Here is a 22036-nt window from a genome sequence, read left to right as displayed (position 1 = left end):
ATTTTGGGTCGGGTCGGTATATAACGAACGGGAACATGAACGTATAAACTACTTTTTTGAGAGGTACGTAATCCAGATAAACAAACGTTGGCAAAATTAAGGTCCAGAATTCTGGTATCATTTAAATCACTACATTCAACGTCAGCATTTCTACTGACTGTTTGTTATCAGTCATCTAAAGTCACCTGTATGCGCAGACATGATTACAATTCCGCATGTAGTTGCCATGGCTATTGTATTTTGTTATGTTCAAAGCTTCTTTGCCAATGTCTTAAAATATCATGAGCAAACAAAAACTAACTTTAATTTCAATTAAATTACTAAGAATAATACACACAATTTCATATTGATAAAATCACATGATAAAGGAATATCCCGCATGCTGACATAACATTTTACAATAAATCATTATTTTTAAAACATATGCCATGAACTGGCGTATTTTATGGCTGAAGTGCCTGACAACTATCTCTCTTATACATGCATAATGTAAGTAGGCACTCTTTAAACTCAAGGGACCATAGCTCACTCGTATTTAAAGAAATCACATTCTTGTTTAGACGCCACTGGTATTAAATTGGACTTGTTACAGGGACTTCCGCCATTCGGCGTTATTTATGAATCTATATTTTCACCTCAACTTCTATTCCTTAAATGAACTGGCTTTGGCAATTGCGTTTATCAATCGATGAACGTAACATCTTCGGATATGTTCAGATTGCTTTCATCGCATAACAATATACATGAAAACTATTGATCTTGCAATTGTTTGTATTGTGTCAGCAGGTCCCGTAAAATATAAATAAACATTTTAGAAAGTGTGAATTTATTATATTTTGAAAGGAATTGTTGCCATAAGTGTTTCAATTTTATGTTTAAAAGTGATTTTAAGTGGTTGATCATTTCCCGGTAATTTTTGACGTCATTTGAAAAAAGCCGTATGAATGATCCAGGATGCACTCTCTTTGTAGCGTGTGTCTGTCTGTTCTTTTGTGTGGATATGCGTTTTATTGTAATATTGGTGAAAGTTATGGATGTCAACTGGACCGTAAGCATGCGCCTATGGTTGGTTCTTAAGTATGTACTGCTTTAATCATTTTGATCCTTGAACAATCCTTGAACAATCTGAATTGATTTGTTAATGGATAAAAAAGTTTAATATAAAAACACCAATTGAGAACAAATAAATATTTTAAATAATACTAATGGTTTGCATATAAACGTACATTAAATATTATGCTGTGGCTTCTGAATTAAATACTATTATTCGCGATTATAAGATTTAGTCTTTTCGCCGAAACAAATTTTAAGTGCATGTGTCATCAAAACAAATATTGTAAAACTATCAAAATACCTTAAAATATGCATGTTCATGTTTGTTCAACTGCAAAGCAAGATAAGATATCAAACATGTGTTAAAACGATTGCTGAAAGGAGTGCGACAGCTTTATTTTGAAAGATAAGTATTGTAATATTGGCGCGTACATGTCGATATTAGGCTTAAGTTTCATAGCCAATATTTAAAATCATCGACCAAATCATGGTGTTAAATCAGTTCAGTCCTTTCATAAAACAAAAATGCCAAGAGAGAACAAAATGTTCGATAAAATCTTCCTACGTTTCATTCTTTCTAAATATTCCTGTACAAATCTCCTCAATTTGACATGACATACTAATGTGGGCCTAATAAATTCCACATTTAGCAATGAAGAAATCTTGACTTCGATGGTAAATTAATAAATGTGTGCACGTTTATACATTGTCGGCAACCACGGTACATTTTCCGTTACACTTCAAAGATGCTTGCGCAGTAGTGTACCGGGGTATCCGACGATGGCGTTTATATGGACATAGTTTTCTCTTTTTTCCGACTCTTTTATCTCGTAATTAAACGCGACAAACGAGTTCCACGAATAAAGCTTTAGTATTAAAAGTTAATACGCGTTTTTTCCATCGTAGCATTTTATTGTTCCTTTACGGTTGTACATTTAGAGCATTTGCATAATTTCAGATTTAGCGTTATCAGCATTGTACTGAAGTATGAAATATGAACATTCATACTGAACAATACTGATAACAAGTGTTCAAAGTGATCAGACCTCAAATCGTAATCAGGTATTATCAGATCTATTTTTACATTACATGTTTAAATAATCAATGCGCCTATGTCACGTAATGGGACATATGGTGTTATGCTGTCTCAATAGTGCGATATTTTGAAATATGATTAAATTGCAAGTAAGTATAAATTTTAAAGTAAGCCGAAGAAATCTTAAATAAATTTTGCTCCTTAACGAGGGGAATATATAATGAAAGATAATTACGCAGCCTTACTTTAGCTGCTACAAATAGTCGAAACGTCCTAAGCCAATATCGGGTTTCATTTAATTAACTTTACACAAGCAGCTAACTTGACCGATGAAAGCAGTGTTAATATATCATGGTCATAAAGAATGCAGATACTGTTATGAAACTAGTTAATTGCATTAAAAACTCATCAATTTACATAACATATTCTTAGGAAATACAGGCACTTTTCGGTTGTAGTTTTGGGCCACCTTAAAAACGTTTTTGGATCGATTTGTATTGCCCGTGAACATAATTGTAAAAAAACTTGTCGCGACTACAACATTTAACGATTTCGGCGCTTTCATTGTCATTGGCTTTGATTGCTGCTAGTAATTGTTCTAAGTTCTAAGTTCTGTACTACTGCGTGTGATTGTAAATGAAATTATACGAGTGATGTTCCGGTATCTCATATACTTTGAAAATAAATATATCTTAATGGTTCGGCGTCATGTCAATTGTTTCAATCTAACCGAAACTGATGTTTCCCTACTCTGGATGTATTGTGTGCTTCAATAGCATTTCACCCTTGAATGTCTTAAACGCTTGTTAACTTTCCACAGAATATGGATTTGACCAAGAACAATATCCATTCTTCGACCTATTATTAGATATCAGTAGATTTATTGTCAGCAACACTGATATGATTGAGCTTGACATTCGAGGAGTTGCTAAGCAGTACTTGTTCTTGCGTGGCAACCCATACATTGCAGATGGGATTAAAAGTCGTTTGTGCATCTGACTGTGCTGATTCTAACATAAAAGTTTATCTAGAAAGCTCAAGGTCATCAACAAAAAGTGCAAATAGGATCGGGGACATTATCTCCCCTTGCCTTCAATCAAAATATTCGGTCAGCGAACTACACATTTTAACAATTCTAAGCATTTCATCAACTCCTGATCTATATAACTTTAACCAGAGGCTTTTTGAACTAACTCAATCGAAAGCACGTTTCATATCAATAAAGGCACAATTCAACCATTGTTTATACTTTATCAGTTTATGGACAATTGCATTGAAAACAAAAATAGCATGTGAAGTAGACCTACCCATGCGAAATCCAAATTGTGAATCGCTCAGCACTTCATTCTTTTCTGCCCAGGTGTTTACTCGTTTATTTAATATACCGGTAAAACTCTTTGCAAAACTGCTAATATTATTCCCCGGTAACTACTTGATTGCATGTTTTTTTTCTTCTTTTTTGTTATCTCATTTTAACTTGAGTAGGGGTCATTTCAGACAGTCAGTTGGGTCATTGTCAATTTCTTAAACAATGGCCTTATTACATTTAAGCACATGAAAAGTAAAATTCGGCTTCTGATAGAAATTTCAAAAAGGAGATGTTCAATTGATTTTTTTTATATATTTAAAGAACGTAGCTTAAGCTACAATAATATTTGGACGCAAAATAAAATTAATCTTAAATGATATATTTAGATGACATTATTTAATTAATTCAAGTGGGTTTTATCCTTCAAACTCTAGGGACATAAAATTATACATTTTCGCAAAAAATATATGTGCACAAATTTCAGCTGAGAGTGGTTAATCTTTCTTGATCTATACATGTACCAGATAAAATTAAAACTATAGTTTGTACAGGGTCCTTTTACGACATGTATATTTGAATTTAAACATACCATTTAAATGGAATAATACAATATGATGTACACAAGCGGCAAATGCAGTATTTTTTATTAGCACTTGCACTGGGATTTCTTTGATGCACTGAGGAAGTCATTTTATAAATAGGTATATAACCTTTATAATTTCTTTGAAAAAAAATGCAAAGTTAACCATTATGCAAACACTTAAATAATTATTCAAACTAGTTATCGTTCTAAACAAAGAATATCAGAGGTAACAAACGAACAATTATTTACTCCCACTGAATTAAGAGCATATTAATCGGACTCGCTCATGGTTTTGCACCAAAACTGTGTTTTCCCGGTTAAGAATCAGAAAACACTTATGATATTTTTTGATACCGAAATGCAGTAACAATACAATTAAAGTATAAAAACCCTGGTTGTAGGGGGGGGGGGGGAGTGACCCACGCCGGTACAGTCAATAAAAATAGAAAACTGATACCATATCAACTCGCCCACAGGGCCATATACATATGCTTACGGTTATTTAACCTTTATTGAATACATCGATAAAATCACGTGATAATGTCATTAAACCAATCATGCAACCTTTTGCTGCTGAATCGCATTACTAACGCTTATCACGATCGTTGACTTTAAAGACAATATTTGAGCATATATCAATATTTGTTGAAGGGTTCCAGTCATCAGTTTCTTAGTTTCAACACTCCTTATGATTTATTACACTTTATTTCATAATACAAAAAAAACGTAAAAAAAGCATTTTACACACAATGAAATAGTTTCTTTAAAGAAAACATTCAACAACAGCCTGTACTAATATCTAGGGTAGAATTTCCAGAGGATTTTTTACTTTCCTGCAATTCCACTTAAGATCAAATATGGAAATGTACAACTAACTTAATATCTAACTATATGTCCACAACAGGTCATATTCGTTCGAATTTATTGGGGAATCGTCGAAGACTGGTTCGATAGCATTGGCTTTGCGTTGCATTCACCAAACTTACTTCACATGTCTTATAATACTCGATCAAGGTAGATACATCTTTAAATGGCTGCAATTGAGAAAAAAAGTATATTACAAACAACATCCTACGCAGCGTGAGAAGCAGACATAGGTCTTACAAGGACGGGAGTATTTGATTAAAACAAAGTCTGTATCATACTTGCTTAAACGATGCATGTTTTTAGGCTTGATGCGTCACTCAAAGCATTTTCTTTTTTCAAAAATATGAATTTATACCAATCTTTGTACAACGGTTCACTGGGGGGGGGGGGGGGGGGGTAACTCGTGTATATGCTCTCATATGCGCATAAACTTACCATTTATTCCAATACTACACATTGATGAAAACCAGGGTACCACATATTGTAACCTCTTTTGATAAGACATGCCACTATGGAAATGCTTTATAAAAGAAGTATACATTTGCCCAATACAGTGTGATGTAGATCAACAGTAGAGTGTCTCAGTTGTCAAAACCCAAACAAAAACGATAAAATGCAAATACAGTCAAACCCCGTTCGCTCGAAATCCTAGGGACCGGCGAAAATACCTCGAGCCTCGGAAAATTCGAGCCAAGCGGGAACGTTTACCTTCAGTATAAAGAAATCGGTCTTTTACATCTAGTTCGATCCAAGCCTGTAGGTTTCAGAATTTGTTCGTGGTTTTTGAATTTATTAATTATTTTGATGTCATAAAATATCATAACATGTCTCATCTGAAATTTAAATCTCCTTTTATGGCAGCAGAATTTAGTTTTTTTCTTTCTTTTCTTGATTTTAGGCAAAAATATAACAAAAATAGACAGTGACACTTTCATTCTTCAATTTTTATTAAGTGATGAATTTTACCATGCCTGTTTACAACTGACTGCAACCCGTTTTGATGGTATGTACCTTTAAAACAATACATGCAATGAATATATCAAATGGCTGTATTCGAGGAAATTGTTTAAACTCATTTAGATTTTAACATGCCTACCAGAAGGCGAAATTGCGCCAAATGGTTGGGTGAAAAATTCGACAATGTAAAAATGCATTTTTGGTCCACCATTTGTTCCCTTTCGCCGCGAAAATGCGAAAAGCACGATATTTCAGGAATTCGTCATCATTAATTTGCAAGCACAATTTATTATTATTTATTATAAGGGGAAAATACTTGTTAATGTACTATCTTTGAAAACTCATAATTACTACTTCATCGTCCCTCATTTCCCCAACGGCAACCTGGTCGTCGTCTCGTACGCGGATCTTCAGGTAGGTCACATACCCCTTGTGCAAGACGGCCAGTGTATACGGATGCTTGTCTCCGCCCTGTGTACTGTCGCGTACAAGGAACGTTCCATCCTGAAATGTATGAAGTTTATTTTATGTATTTGCATGTAATCGTCTAATTATTTTAGCTCGATTATGAAGAAAGCTATAGCTCAATGTGAACCCTTTTAATAATTCAAGTGTTACATACTTAAGAAGTAGGTGTAGTGTGTCAATTTGTTTGGTTACTTTTCAAAAGCCAATTTAAATACTTTTTTTAAACACAGAGTTGTTTTGCGTGCTTATTGGGCAGAAGTAAATTTAGCAAAGTCAGTTTCCAGTTCATGGATAACGTAGAAACGCCGCAACACAGACAAAACCAGATTTTTAATTTAAGCAATCTGAACAGATTACATGAATCGAATAATTCCATAATTCTCTCTTCACATACAGTATGTTTCATGAAACTAACATTAAACTAAACAGACTTGCTATCATGCTATAAAAAGTATTTGGGCATCAGTTTTATATTGTTCTATTTGATTCATTTTTGGTATTTCTTAAGTATTTTCATTAAATAATGCCATTTATCAGTCATTTGGTGTATTAAATCAGACAGGATATTTTACCCATAAACAGTTTCAGCAAGTTTGTTAAAGAATGGATAAAAATACTTATGTAAGATAACGGGCAAAGAGAATAGGGTCAAATTATGACAATTGAAAGGTCATAACTTCAAGGTAAAATATACCATGATACTGTTGATCGTACTCGTATGGATGTAAACATTGTGACACTGTTTTACGACACAGTGCTCATTTAAAAGGGTCGTTAAAGTGAATTTATTCAATTTTTGACAATTCTAAAGCCGTAACTCTATTAATTGAATATTGTAACCTTGGTGTTGTTCGAACAAAGTCGAGATATTAAGCCAATTAACTATGTGCGACCATCCCGTGTCTGCAAAGCCATGCACAAAAAAATCAAAACATGTATACTTGCTATTATATTATTTAATTCCCAGGTTTTTGCATCACCCTAAATTCTTATTTGTTTTTTTCCCATTTGGAAGGCAATGGTGGTATTTACTATAGAAAACAAAACAAATTAACCACTGGTAATCATGCCTTTGTTTTAAAACTTTTTAATTTTTGTTAAAGTTAAAGATTTTGCACAGCGAAGATGAGGCCAGAAGACAGTTTCAAGACTACCATATACCTCATGTTTTTTTCCAGAAGAGCTTTTCAATCCAATACTTGTCACTTGATCCTACACATTGAAGAGTTTTTATTTAATTTAAGAGATTTTTTTTAAGGAAACGGGAATCAGACTGTTACCTGTCCAATCATTTTGAGGCGAGACTCGGTCTCGATTCGGTCTATGTTACCATGGTACCATTGCACTTCACTTATGAGGTCTTTAGGGGGCTGAAATGAAATACACATGTGTAATATTAGACTAACTGTATTGTACCTTTGAAATTGTGACGTTATATACCGCTTTCAGAATTATTTTTAATATAAAAGGCATTATAAGCTTCGATGAAATTATGTCTTTCCATTAAACAGCCTCTTTGTCGTCCACAATATTAAAATTTAAATGCAGTTAAACTGTATCTCACGTATTAAGCTTATTATTAAAACATCGAAGCATTCATAAATAAATAAAAACCTGAAGTTATTCAACTCGAAATATTTAACGTTATCTTAAGTGGTAATGCTATTAGGAATAAAAGTGATGTAAAAATCAAATCCAAAACTAAAATCGTTTGAAAGATGATTGCATGTGATTTTTATGCCAGAACCTCATGTAAAACAGATAGCATCATTTGTGACACGTATGTGCCATATATTGATTATGATAGTTATGTATATGACAATCCCGTTCCTAAATATTTAACGGACAGGTGCAGGTGTAATGCCACTGCACTAAGAATTGTTTACGGCCGTTTGGTAGCGGACTTTGGCGTATGCATGCGCAATTATGCATGTTTCAGCACTGATGATTCAAGTGTTATTGATACTAGATACTTAATTTGGTTGATAAGTTTACTGTTGGTAATTTTAAGGATTTCAGTGATCATGTCTATTGCCATTTGATATCTAATGTAGCACAAATATATTTAAATCTATTATATAAGCGAATATCTGAAATGAATTGATAAAAAAGGACGCATTTTGAAATAGATTAATTGCTAGAACTGTTGATGTCAACAATATAGTTCGAAATTGTAATGTACAAAATGACATCACGTTTGCTTTTTTATATTTGATATTGTTCGTGAGGTTGCAGACCAATCATTTGCTAAGCATGCTGTAAAATACCCTGTTAAAATGGATTCTGCTAATTGATTTTATATCGCAGTAAGCTAAGGCAAGGGGAGATAATGTCCCCGATGATGTTTACTCTATTCGTTGAATACTTTGACATATATTTACGAAATAGATTCAAGTATTGAGGGTAAACTTTGCAGGATATATGTTTGACTTTATTATTATTTGTCGATGATATGGTTGTACTTGCTGGAACGCCAGATGATTTACAAATGTCACTAGATAGATTACATTTTTACGAGTTCTATAATTGCTGGGGTTTTAAGATTTAAAATGCTAAAACAGTGGATACTGTTTTTCACAAAATAAGTTGTACAAAACAAAATGAGAACTGGGTTTATTGAAAAGTTGAGATTATAAACGATTTGAACTATTTAGGGGTTACATCGAACTCAGTCTTAATACCGACACTATGTATGGTAAAGGTTTAAAAGTACTGCAGTCACTGCAGTTACTTGATGCTTTTGTTTCATCTAATATTTGATCATTTGCAAAACTATACTTATGAAAAGAAACGTACGTCTTTTTAATTACTGCTCTAACTGAAGATAAGTTGTACTGAAGTTTTACTATGTATGGTGTGATGATTCACAGATAAATGAAAAACTGTTTTTAAAAAACGTCTTATAGACCAATATTTACAGCAATGACACAGACATGTCAACGAAAATTGTATTTTAACTGTGTATAGAGAATGAAATTTGAATCTTATTCAGAAAAGTACTGAATTTGAATCTTATTTAGAAAATATCGCGTCAATAAACCTTAGAATTGCTATTACAAAGTAACGAATTTGTTCTCATTATTCAAGTACACATACTGGTAGATATTATAAACTTGAGAGAAGCTTTCCTCCTTGTCAACTTTGTGATTCTTATCAAATATAAGACAAATATCACTTTATGTTCAAGTATTCACCATATGTTCTGTTAAAACAAACTTATATTAAGCATCATTGTAGAATTAGACCTAAAATAGCGTAAAATAGGTATGTTAAGCATTTAACACTTTAAATATGTCATGAAATGAATCTTTTGTAGCATAATGTTGTAACAATTCTACTTAGATTCTTTGGACTGTTAATCAATTAACAATAATATAATCGTACCCTTGATGCCATTGCAATAACTATGTTGCTTTTTGTAAATGCTACAAATACTTTCTGGTCCCACTCGCTGTATGAAAGGCAAATACCTCGAGGCAAACTTGATGCAAGGGAACGGCCATTTCGTAAATCCATGTCCAGTAAATAAACACCTTTCCTGCATCTTATAAAAACTGTTCCAGCTAAAGATACCGCCAAACCAAGCGGTGCACCATGATCAAGCAGATTCTTTCCAGAGAATTTAAATTGACTTTTTATCTCTTTATCCATTGACAGACAAGTGACAGAGTTAAGCGCCCAGTCGGTGAGGTAGAGTAACTTGTCACCAAAAGCAGCAACATACTTCAACTCTTTGAACTCAGTTTTCATTCTGTCGTAGCTCATGTCCACTAAAATATTAGTGCAGTTTCCTCGAAGATCATAGACTTCCACGTTTGAGTTGACCACAATAATATGGGCATAATCCAGTGATGTAATCCCAAAGCATTCTTTTTTCAATTTAATGGATTTTGACAATCCTAATTCTCCATCTGAGTTGAACTTGATAAGAGCAACTTGTTTCAATCTCGGCAGGGTTACCGCTAAAATGCCGGGTTTTAGCTTAGCTACATCAAATGGACTTGCCTCAAGTTGAAGTACGGAAAGCATGGACTGTTTGTTGATGTCAACTGTCTTCAAGCTTTTATTGTCCCAGTCAGTGAGGACAAAGATTCCTGGTCCGATACATAATATCCCATGCACATCACAAGTTTGCTCTCCATTTGCTTTGATGTTAATGTTTATTGGAGTAAAGTCCGAACTGGAAATAAAGAGGAAGTAAAACTTTATATCGAAGTTATAGCCATGCAAACGGATCGGAGTGTACATTTAGTGAGAACAGTGGTGCTTTTACGTATTGTGGAAGACAAAAAAGCTATACATGCATAAAATACTGGATTAACTTAGAATGAAACAAATGAATTCAGTTCGTTATTAGAAATACCACCGACTAACACAATAACGCTTAGTTACGTTTCCTGGATAGTGTCAACTAAAGAAACCAGGTATTTGGTCCAATGTGAGAGGCTCAAACGTGTACCGGCCGATGTAATCTTCAATGAGTCCATTAAATGGGCATTGTACTTTTTGGTCTCTTTGATTCAGGCATCATTTAAAATAACATGTATGCTAGAAAATATCCGAACCTTAAGTAATACTCGTACGATGCCGTTTGAAGTTTAGATATCTGAAATGCTGCTTCGTCAAGCTCCACTATCTTTCTAAAATAAAATAAACAAATATTTTTTATGGTCATTGGCATGCGCGTAGTGATTCAAAAGGTGAAAATAGTCAAATCGTTGTTTAAATAGTGAACTTACTTTTCTTTTTCAGCACGTTCTTTCTGAAGTTCAGTTATTAAATCCTCAATCTTCTGTTTGCCTTTATTAATCTCGTCAAGCATCTCAAATGTTCTAAATATAAAATTGTTAATAGGATTATATAATTGGAATTATTACATACTTTTGTAGGAAAGGTGCGGAACATATAAACAATGTTGGATCGGAGAAAATCAGCAGAATTTGACGATATAAATAGAAATCTAGTTTACTATTTAACCAAATACGTCAACATCTAGAATAGAATAAACCAAAGGGATACTATATTGTTTGCTAAATTGATCACATGCATGGATATTAGTAAAAATGACCATAATGCGGATGTGCATTGTTAACAACACCGCAAGAACAACCTGCTTTCATTTTCAGTCACAAGTTTCTTGAAAATATTGCATTCGGTTTTTTTCTCTTGCAGATCCCTGAAAAATAGAAATATTGTTTACCTACAAAATCAATGAAGAACTTCTGAAGTTTAGATAGAACGTAAAGCCTCCGGCCAATCTAAACAAATACAGACATTGTTACAGAGAATGATGCATAAACTAACTCGGTAAGCGCAGTTCTTGCCAGTTGTTGTGCCTCAAACTCTTTATATACATCTTGTTTTTCAGCCAATACATCGTTCATCTGTGCAGAAAGGTCATTTCTTGCTCTCTCCAAATCATCACATCTATAAGTCATGTAAGAATGTTTACTGAACAATGTCATTTATCGAGTACCTGTCTTCAAATATATAGAACTGAGTGACATTAAACAGTACCTTGCCATAACATAGAATAAAACATCATACCTTTGTTGGAGAATGCTGTTTTCCTCGTGTATCTTACTGATTTGATTCAACTGCCTAAACAATAATAATAATAATAATAATAATAATAATAATAATAATAATAATAATAATGATTATTACAATAATAATTATTTTTATAATAATAATTATAATAATTATAATAACAACAACAACAACAACAATGCTAAAATTTACTATGAAGACGCTGTTACTGTTACTATAAATTACTGTAATTTTGCAAGTTGATTAAAAAGAAAAACAATTATCATAGGGAATAAAAAAAGGTATTTATTATGAATATTCCGCATTTTGTTGTTCCGATAATATAACTCCCCAAAGAAACAACCCTCGTACACGAGCAAAACACTGAAGTTAAAAAAACAACAAAATGTTGTCATATGATAGGGAACAAAATAGCGGATTCTATTAGCATTTTGGTGTGTTTGAAGGATACTTTGACCTGTTAAATAAGTTTATTTCACTTTTATTGCACTATAAATACGCCTAACTGGAGGCCAGAGGTGTAATCTCCTCTCCGTTTTTAACCTATGTTTCTAGAGGCTTAAAAAGAAATTGAATGTATAAGATGAACAATTTTGTTCAAAAAAGTGAAAGTAGAAAATATACAGTTCTTGGACCTATTTTGCACAATTTTATCGAGTTTTTGCATTTGTTCATTACAATGTCTTGTGCACTAAACATGGGTATTAAATGACCAATTTTGTTATGATTGAACACCTTTTATGTTTGCCGTAAAAGTTTTATGCAGTTTTTGTTTGCTGCAGAATCAGAATAAGTGATTTATTCATTTTAGTTTAGTCAGGGGAGAAAACGTTCGAGATTACGTCGAATGTACTATACGACCTATTTTTGCTTGTCGCCGTTCATAAAGAACAGTAAAGAAAAGAACAATCTCAGCTTATATACCATTGTAATTGCTCCATGTTAGTTCTGTAATCCAACTGATGTTTCAGTGCTGTGACGGCGCCTTTGTTTTCTTCAATATTTTCAATTAATATACTGCAAGAAAAAAAGCATTTACTTTCCTTTAATTAAAAATGTTTACTAACAGAACACATAGGTACATCTACGAACATGAAGCGTGAAGACAACTTCATGGTTAGTCGTTTAGTTCAGCTAGTGCAAACACCCCTAATTAATTGGTTCTGAGATTTAATTTATAACACTAAGGGCGTTGGCTATGCTATTCGGAGCACTTTTGGGTTTTCTTTGAATTCGTCCAGAATTGCGATTAAAGATACACCGAATGTAAGGCCGAATAATCAAGTTATTTCAAGACCATTGCGTCTTTAAACACATTGTTAGACCGAATGTTAATCTTATTCAAGATAACTTCAACGTAAAAGAAACCAAACGTCTTTTATATCGTATAAGCATGCTAACTGACCTCTTTTCCCTTTCGATTTTTTTTATTTTCCGTTTTTTCTCAGTAACATTTTTTTGAAGTTCTTCAATTTTAGAGTTGTTGGTTTCCTCGTTTTCACTGAAAAATAAATGCTTCTCGTTTTCTAAAACAATAAACGTGTATGACGACTACACAGCTTTGGCTTAAAATGTGTTGAAGGTAAAACCTTGTATCTTATTCAGCTTTATAACTTTGAAGACTTCATGAAGTTTCACAACGTAATTACCTCAACTTGGAATTTTCCTCTGAAAGTTGCGTCAACTCTTGATTTAAAACCTCTATTGTCTCTCTGAAATAGATATAACGCAAAATATTTGTCATCAAATTCATAAGTCTGATTGAACGCATTCTTTTATTGTCTAAATTTGGCAGACGGAAGGGAACGTACTCTTTTTTGGAGACACATTCTTCCAGTTCGAGTATCTTGTGTTCCTTATTGCTGAGATCTTCGCTAAGCTGTCGTTCAATTTCGGATATCTTTTTTATCTTCTCAGCAAATTCTGCTTGGTTTCTTTCATCGCAACTAAAATAATTTAATCAAAGTAAAACATATGTCATGTTATAGCGTTCATGTCTTTACCGAAAATCCCAAAGTTGTTCTTATATTACGATTCAGTATTCCAAATGTGTACTGTTCTTTGTGCATTTTACATCATTTCGGCATTTTTTGTAGGAATAAACTAGTGCATTGTAAGTCTTAAATTCACATATTTACTTGTTAATACTTGGACCGTTTCCTTCATTTTCGTCTCTGGAAATTGTTCTGCAATGGAGTTGCAAACCATAACATTACTCAATCCAACAAACCAAAACATAACTTTATTCAACACACACACACACAGAGAGACAAAAGATTTACCCCATGTTTTCAAACGGGATTAAGGTAATATTACAAATAACATATAAATGGGTCGATTGCTTTACTTGAAATTGAATTGTATTGACGATGGCGCTAAATAGTTTTTTCTTGTTTTGTTTTTCATTCAAAAACTTATTTTAGGATTTGATTAATAAAAGTAAAAAGAAAAATGGACTTTTTTAAAAACATATCTTTACATCATACTACCGATTTAGTGTGCATTATCTGTCATTGGTTTCATTTGTTTTTGTATTGATGTCCTAATTTAAGTCATAAGAAACTATTGCTTTTTTACTAGTTTATTTGAATTCAAAGGCAGAAATTAAATGAAAACATTTTTTTTTCAAAACTAATACAGATTCTTAAGAAGAAAAAAAGGTTGTATATGTTGCTTAAAATAAAAATTGATCGCCGTGTATACAAGATAATCCTCTTTACCATACTGCCGAAGATTAAATGTCTAGATAGTCCTCCATTTGTCAAAAATGTATACCAGTAGCGTAAAACAAATAAACAGAAATAAATTCGACCTTTTTAATGTTCGTTCCTTTGAAACAACTTGAAGAATTTGAGTTTGCGTCCGTTCGATTTTGTGTAACAATCTGAAAATCCCAAAATGAATACGATATAACAATCACAATGAATAAGCAGTATGAATGTCACTACCAAAATGCTCTGGAAATTTGTGTGTGTGTGTGTGTATGTGTGTGTGTGTGTGTGCGTGTGTGCGTGCGTGTGTGTGTGTGCGCGCGCGTATATTTCTATAATTATAGCATCCTACCATAAAATGGCGTAATACTCATATTGTTCTAGTTTTTTTGTATAATCCTATCACTTCGTATCAGCAGCAGTGTATCAAAAAATTCCTGAAATATTGTTTTTTATTATTTGTACTCACCATATCTCTAACAATAAAAACAAAAGAGAGACTTAGTAAAACCAATTATGGTTAATTCTCAATTCTGTGATTTACTCTCTGTGTATGCATTTCATCACTCCTTATTTTGTTTGTTTTTTTATGCATTTCTGTAGCTAAAATGCTTATTTACTTTGCTCAATATTTTTGCAATACATACAGGTTAAACCAATGTGGGCCAAGAAAAATTATCGGTCTTCGTAAGAGAAGATTTTCAAAGTGTTCAATAAAAGTTATATAGTGAAAAGTAGTCCCGACCCTGGCGGCCATGTACTTTTGTTAATCAAAAAAGGGTGAACATAATTGATAGAGGGTCATAGAGGAATATTTCTGTATAATTATTTTCAAATCAAGTCAACAGTTTCTGTTTTCCAAGGCGTTTTTTTTTCAAAATGCCCCATCCCCTGGCGGCCATGTTTTTTTTTAACCGAATAAACATGGGGTGAAGCAATTTGATATATTTTTTATTATTTATTTTAAACAAGAAACATTTTGGTCCTTCAGATTATGAGGAGAAGAGCTTCCATAAAAACATAAAGTCAATATAGTCGTATTTTTAACGAATCATATGGGGTTATTGGATTTGAGACAGAGTAATCTGAAGAAGACTTCTGTGAATTAATGTTGAGTCTGACCATCGGTTTCTGGGAAAATGATTTCCTTTTGGTTGCCATGGTAACCAGAGTTCTGCTTAAGACCACGTTTTTGAAGGAATCCGGAAGGGAACAACCAAAGGAACATTCATGTGAAGTTTTGTTGAAATGGTTCTTGTGAATAAGGAGGAGAAGTTCGTTCCATGGCGGTACCTAACAATCCTTGATAAGCATACATAGTTTATATATATATATATAGTATGTATGCATTGTGTGGAGTTCTGTGCTGTTCTTCCATGTTTCTTGGTTTTGATTTTTTGTTTGTGTGTTTTATGTTTTGGCGTTTACCCAGTGCCATTAAACCGGGTTTATATTTAAACTTTTTGTTACTGAGAGTGTTTCTGTAGTTTTTTCACATAATTATTGTTCGAAATAAAATGTTGACGATGGATGACGCCGGGCAATTACCTTTCCGGAAAAAGCTCACGTGAGCACTTCGTGCTAAAGTGAGCTAAAGTTCATGTTCCAAAAAACAACAAGTATCACTTTCTTTCGATATTTTATAACCTATTTTGCTCTTTTGTTTTTTCTAGATTTTCTTTCATTGTTTGTACAGTTTATGTAATATTGTTTGGTTCTTTTTACGCACCAGGGGCACTCATCTTTATAATGCGATTTAAATCGTTATCATTCATACCCAAATAATCGTTATTTTCAAACAAATCTAATTAATTTATCCTCATATGATTAGTCGGATTCAAAAATTAGGTTTTTGCTTCTAAAATGAGTTTTCCTTCCATAATTATTTAGAAATATGAAAAAGAGCTCTTTATAATTACAATAATTACAATATATTTACATGGATGAACTGAAAGTAATGTCAGTAATATCTTTAAAAAATATACAAGTTAGAAATGTGAATAAGTATGCATGTACAATAATTTAAATATGTTATGTCTATGTATCGTTTACCGTTTGAAAAATGACTCTATTCCATAGCAAATTTTCCAAAATCTTTGGACTGACGTTAAAATACATTCCTTTCACATGTCTGTCCCATTTTCACGAAAAGCTAAAAAGTTTTAGACAAACATAAAATTATTTCAATTTTTGTTACTATATCTAAGAATATTTAGATTTAAATAAAACCCTGTCAATTTCTTAACAGTTGAAGATCATATTTGTGTTATACTAACATTTGTCATGCTAGTTTCAGTCCCATTAAGACGCAAATATTCACCTCAGAGTCCTATGCTCTTCTCTGATTTCTTCTTCTGTTCTTCTCCCGAGTCTAAAACACAAAATATGATTATTCAATTTATTAGGTTCCTAACAGATAAAACGAAACCATCAACAATACTTCTAAACATTAAATGTAGAATGTGTCCTTCAAATAACTGGTTTAATGCCAGTCTGGTATCTTTTTCTCAGGTAAATCTTGTTTCTTAATATCACAATGAAAATATAAGTACAAGCCAAGTTAACAAACATTCAGATATCATACCTGTTTAGAGGTATATTTTGTGAAAAACCGTCAATTCTTATTAAATGGCATTAAATCATAATTAAGATATGAAACACTATTGTACGACTAAAGACATAATACATGACCTTGAACTTATAATGATTCGATCCTCCTTGCAGTTTGGTCCGGAGGCATTCTTCAGATCACTATCTTGATTATCAGCGGTAGCCATTTCTATTGGCTGTAAATAATTAGTTGTAACTCATTCAATAATTTTCATTTACAAATGCGTGATATATATACATACATAATTATTATATGCTTTCCGGTGGTTTTTAGAGATTTATCTGTGAAATAAAACTGATCTTTCACTGTTATAAAAAGTGAAAATATCAAATAATAAATGGCCAAATTTAAATATGTTTAAACGACTAATGTTAAGCAAAAGAACAACTTAGATTAGAGCCATGAATTTAAGAAATACTTTCCCTGTACAGGAGTTATGCCCCTTATGTTAACCTTTGTTTATTTATGTTTTTTTTCCTTCTAAATGTTTAACAATTTATATTGTCATATTTAATTACATAATATATATTTATTATTTTTTCCGATACTCTTTATAGTTGATTTATGCCTTTGCCATATTTATGTTGTTTATGGCCAAAGGCTACATAAGGCCGATCTGCCAATAAACTTTGAAATTTGATATTTTTTCACTGTTTTGAAATTTTAGCCCGCTACCAGTTCAAAATCAAACGTCAGTGCGCACAGGGTTGGGATACACTTGGAAATGACTGTACGCGTACTCACAAATATTCGCGTTTTTTTAAGTGGAATAAAATTACTTTAAACTCCAATTATAGGCATATAATAAGAAGAAAATTTGTTAATTTCCATGTAAGATAGCAATGAACTCATGAACACCAAAAGTAAATATTTCACTCGTGAAATATATCTTTTGGTGTCAACTCGGAAAATAATGATCCCCTCTCTCTCTCTCTCTCTCTCTGTATATATATATTTGGAATTGAATATACTTACAGATTGTGATAATAAAATTTTGTAGCCGGCCTTATGTCATTGCTATTGTCATTTGTTATGTGCTGAGCGTCTGTGTAAATTCTTGAGTATTCTTAATTATAAGCTTTGACTAAGTAAATCACAGTTTACTTTGATTTGATCAAATCACCTTTTCTTTGGTTTATGCGACTAAAAGATTTGGTTTATGCGATCATTCAGAACCAGTGAACGCGTCACATAACTTAACATAATTCTTGAAATAGAGGTACGGTCAGATGACCAGGGGGCTTAACTTATAAGGGCAATCGTTTGCGCTGCGCCTCTTCCTTCCACAAAATTGATATGGTTTAAAGTGATGGCAGAGGAGTTTCGGGTTAAACAGGTTTTTATATCCTAATGGAGCAAATTGGGCGTATTGAGTGCTATTTTTAATCTTTATCGAAATTAAAAGTAAATTCATATTTAAAGGCCATGCCATTGGTTTAATAGATTGAACGGTTTGTTCAGATAATGATGAAGTTTCTGGTTGTCTCACTTCAAATTTAATTCTTCACTAGGATAAATTATGTGCTTAAATAATGACGCAACAGAAAATTTCAGATGTGTTCAACTTTCTTTTCCATATAAAGATAAAACATCAGTTAAGCCAGTGCATAAAGGGGCGTTGCAAGCGTTACAAATACTCATAAATGTATCTGTTTTAAAATGTATAATGAAAGAGTTTTACTTGAAAATTTATCAAACATATGCATAGGCAAACATTTTCTGAAATCGCCCAAACCACATTGTCATAAACAACGTCAAATTTTCCTAAAAAATGACGAAATCTTTTACAATTTACATTGTCAGAAAGGTAAAATAGTAGCTACAAGAAAAAATATCTTTTTGATATTTCCTGTATCTATTTTTACATAATCAGGCGATATGCGCAGACACAACACTGAAAATGCAAATAGCGAAACATTGGAAAGGCTGAAAAAATACAAACAATTCCTCCCTTCTATTACCATCTTGCAATTTTGACATAGTCGGCGAATTTGGTTATGGTCTGAATGTAAGAAGCGTTTTTTATTGGACGGCTTTCAATCAACCGTTTCATTCAGCCCCATGAAACCGGCTATATTAACGTTAATGACGTATAAGGATGGCTGACAAATGTGATTAGAAGGGAAAGTAGATTTACCGCCATAAAATCATTTGTTTCAATTTCACAGCGGTAGGGATGATTTCCTCACATATTATACAAATTAGGATACTTTTAGGGAGAAATAATTCAGCAAATTATTAAGAGATAATTCACATAAATTATGCACAATTGCGCATATATTTGTTAAAAAATGTACGTGTCCTTTTCGCTTCATTTTTGTTATTAAAATATGTTTTGAAATCCAGCATTTTCTGAAACAAAAAATGGTCTGAAAAACTACAGATGAAATTTGCCTGGCCAAACATGATAAAGCCCACCTAAATTCACACTCCATTGCATAAATATATATTTTATAAATAAATACATTTTGAAAGGACTTTTTATAAATTTCTACATTGTATTAAACCACCTTCAATACGCTGTCTACCTAAAGCCGAGTTAAATATGTACTAAATTTTGTTTTTAGGCTTATGCAGGCTTTTTCTTGAACACTTCCTTTTTACAAATAACTGATAACGAAAACTGTCTGCAATTAATACAATTTCTTTACATGCTATATAAAGCCCAATGTGTAAACGTCCCAGTGACACAGTCGACATGTACAGATCCAGTGGCTTGCTGCTTACAAATATATTATATTTCTTCTACTTATTTTGTTTGTTTTCTTCAAATCGATTGAACTAGTTTCATTGGTAACCGTCTAACCTAAAACTTTTTTGTATATCTCAGACAATATTTGGAGCCTCATGCTCGGCATGGACAGTATATTACATTCACGAACAACAACAAATAACCTGTTTCATTTAAGGCCACTTTTTAAATACGCGTTTACTAGTATCGAGTGTCGAAGAAAAAGATAACTTCGTATGTTTACTTATTCTGTAAACTATGAACATTAAAATTTTAATTTTGACAACTTTTGATGCAATGTCAGTATGTCCGATGTATTCATGATTTACGATGGTAGTGTGTTGTCTCAGTGGTTCAGATGTATGCACCTCGTCTAGCAGTCCAGAGGCACTGGAATTTAATCCTGTTGCCCACCTTAACTTTTTTATCTCTACTTATATTTAGTATTTTTAGATTTTTGTAACTTATCTTATTTTTTACCGTCATGCTTGTAAACATATTTCAAGTTTGTTTTTCGCAAATATTTTACATACTTTAATGCTGCAGCTTATTGGCGTTAAACCACGTGATGGGAGTTAAAACATTGAGTTTAATATATTATTTTCAAAGCATTTTATAATACCAATGACTGTCTGCTTTTGAGATCACGACACACCACCACCGCCCGGCCCCGCACACCATAAATGATGTTAACGACAATACAAATTTTATCCTCTTACTGCTTATGACCCATGCTCAACTGAAAAAAACGGACGAGCGTTGGCAATTTTACGTTCGCTTTTGATGTATATTGAACTTTTAAATGTTTTAACGTCCGTTTATAAGACGTGTTTTATCTCGGTTGTATGACAGAACGATTTTCAATAATAATTAACAATATAACTTTTTTGATGCATAGCATAAAGTAGGCGCGCATGCCGATCAGCAAAAAAAAGTTGTTATTTTCTGCAATGATAACATGTTACGGGCTGGCAGCGATGCAAAAAAAAAGACAAAAATTTAAAGTGTTTAAAAAAATCAATTTAGTTTTGAGGCTCAATTTCAATCAGGCATAATTCATATATCCGTTGCAACATGAAACGCTGTTATTAGGAGTTGAGCAAATTTTACGAAAGATTTCCAATCAAAAAGTATTTACGTTTTCTCGGAAATGTCTCAATACAAAAATAATATGTATATGAGTCTAATCCATCGGAACTGTCCAATCGACAATGTATTGGGGCTTTGTGTTGATTGCAGCCATTTAATATATATATATATATATATATATATATATATATATATATATATATATATATATATATATATGTATTTTTGTAATACCTTTCATCCACTATTTTTTCCTAATAACTTCTTATTTGACAAAATATCACCAAGAACTCTCAAGACAAGGTTGAGTAGGTAGTCTTGAGCATTTTGACTTAAAAAAAACAAAGTAATAATGTCGACAGACTTTTCCGAAATGATGTGAATGCTTTTCGATCCAAAATCTGATAAAGTCTTTTGTAAAATTTGTTTCACTCCTTTCTACTCCAAAACATGTCACCAAGAATATATGTTCACTCCCAAAAAAGATCGTTCCGCAAAGCTAAATAAAACATGATTTTTTTAAACGTTTTAGTTTTTGACCTTCCCCACCCACTTTTGCATTGTGGCCGGCCCTTAAGTATAAATTTGTCCAATGGACATTATTGTTAATAATTCAGTAAGAATTGTAACTTTTTTAACACGATTTACTGTTATGAGTACATTGTTCGGAAAAAAAGGTATACATCATGAGGGAATAATCTGGAATTCATCATTTTGAATGACATTTGCGAAACAAACAATTAAAGATGCACTCTTACTCCCAAAATAGATTAACCACATTAAATTGTTTGAATTGTTCTAATATACCATACAGGAAGAATAAATGTCGAAATCAATGGTTTCTATGAAGGATACCGAGTTTAATTTGAAAGAAAGGTGCAGAAAACACCTTATGAGACGATAGTAGATCGCAGTAAATCTTTTAGCACTCACCAATCGTTTAATAATTTTGTATATTCAGCTTTTGAATAAACGGTTACAATCTTATTATCAATAAGAAATGAATTATTAAGGAAGTAGTTAAAGGCATAATTCTAAAAATTTACGTTTGTAATACATGTGTATTTATTG

The 22036-nt window shown here is 32.5% G+C and overlaps 1 protein-coding gene across 1 annotated transcript; it reads right to left on the bottom strand.

Moving 5' to 3' along the window:
- Window positions 1–4797: 4797 nt before the first annotated feature.
- Window positions 4798–17325, bottom strand: LOC128210017 (uncharacterized). The gene is made up of 16 exons (XM_052914318.1): window positions 17226–17325; window positions 16855–16905; window positions 14636–14707; window positions 13962–14009; window positions 13635–13769; window positions 13473–13535; window positions 13229–13324; window positions 12748–12840; window positions 11821–11874; window positions 11578–11700; window positions 11384–11449; window positions 10839–10913; window positions 9658–10453; window positions 7554–7643; window positions 6157–6309; window positions 4798–5015 (listed from the first exon to the last, which is right to left on the bottom strand). The coding sequence occupies exons 1-16, from the start codon at window positions 17309–17311 to the stop codon at window positions 4887–4889; spliced, it is 2130 nt and encodes a 709-aa protein (XP_052770278.1). The 5' UTR covers window positions 17312–17325; the 3' UTR covers window positions 4798–4886.
- Window positions 17326–22036: the final 4711 nt, after the last annotated feature.

This window comes from Mya arenaria, chromosome 2 (genome assembly GCF_026914265.1).
Source record: "Mya arenaria isolate MELC-2E11 chromosome 2, ASM2691426v1".
Lineage (NCBI taxonomy): Eukaryota > Metazoa > Mollusca > Bivalvia > Myida > Myidae > Mya > Mya arenaria.
This window is presented reverse-complemented; position numbering and strand designations above follow the sequence as displayed.

Excerpts from the sequence above, each read along its gene's own strand:
- LOC128210017 (XM_052914318.1), bottom strand. The coding sequence starts at position 17,311 with ATGGCTACCGCTGATAATCAAGATAGTGATCTGAAGAATGCCTCCGGA. Across the intron at positions 10,914-11,383 it reads GTGACTGAAAATGAAAGCAG|AAAGATAGTGGAGCTTGACG; the intron begins GTTGTTCTTGCG and ends ATTTTATTTTAG. Across the intron at positions 10,454-10,838 it reads TCGTACGAGTATTACTTAAG|TTCGGACTTTACTCCAATAA; the intron begins GTTCGGATATTT and ends CTTTATTTCCAG.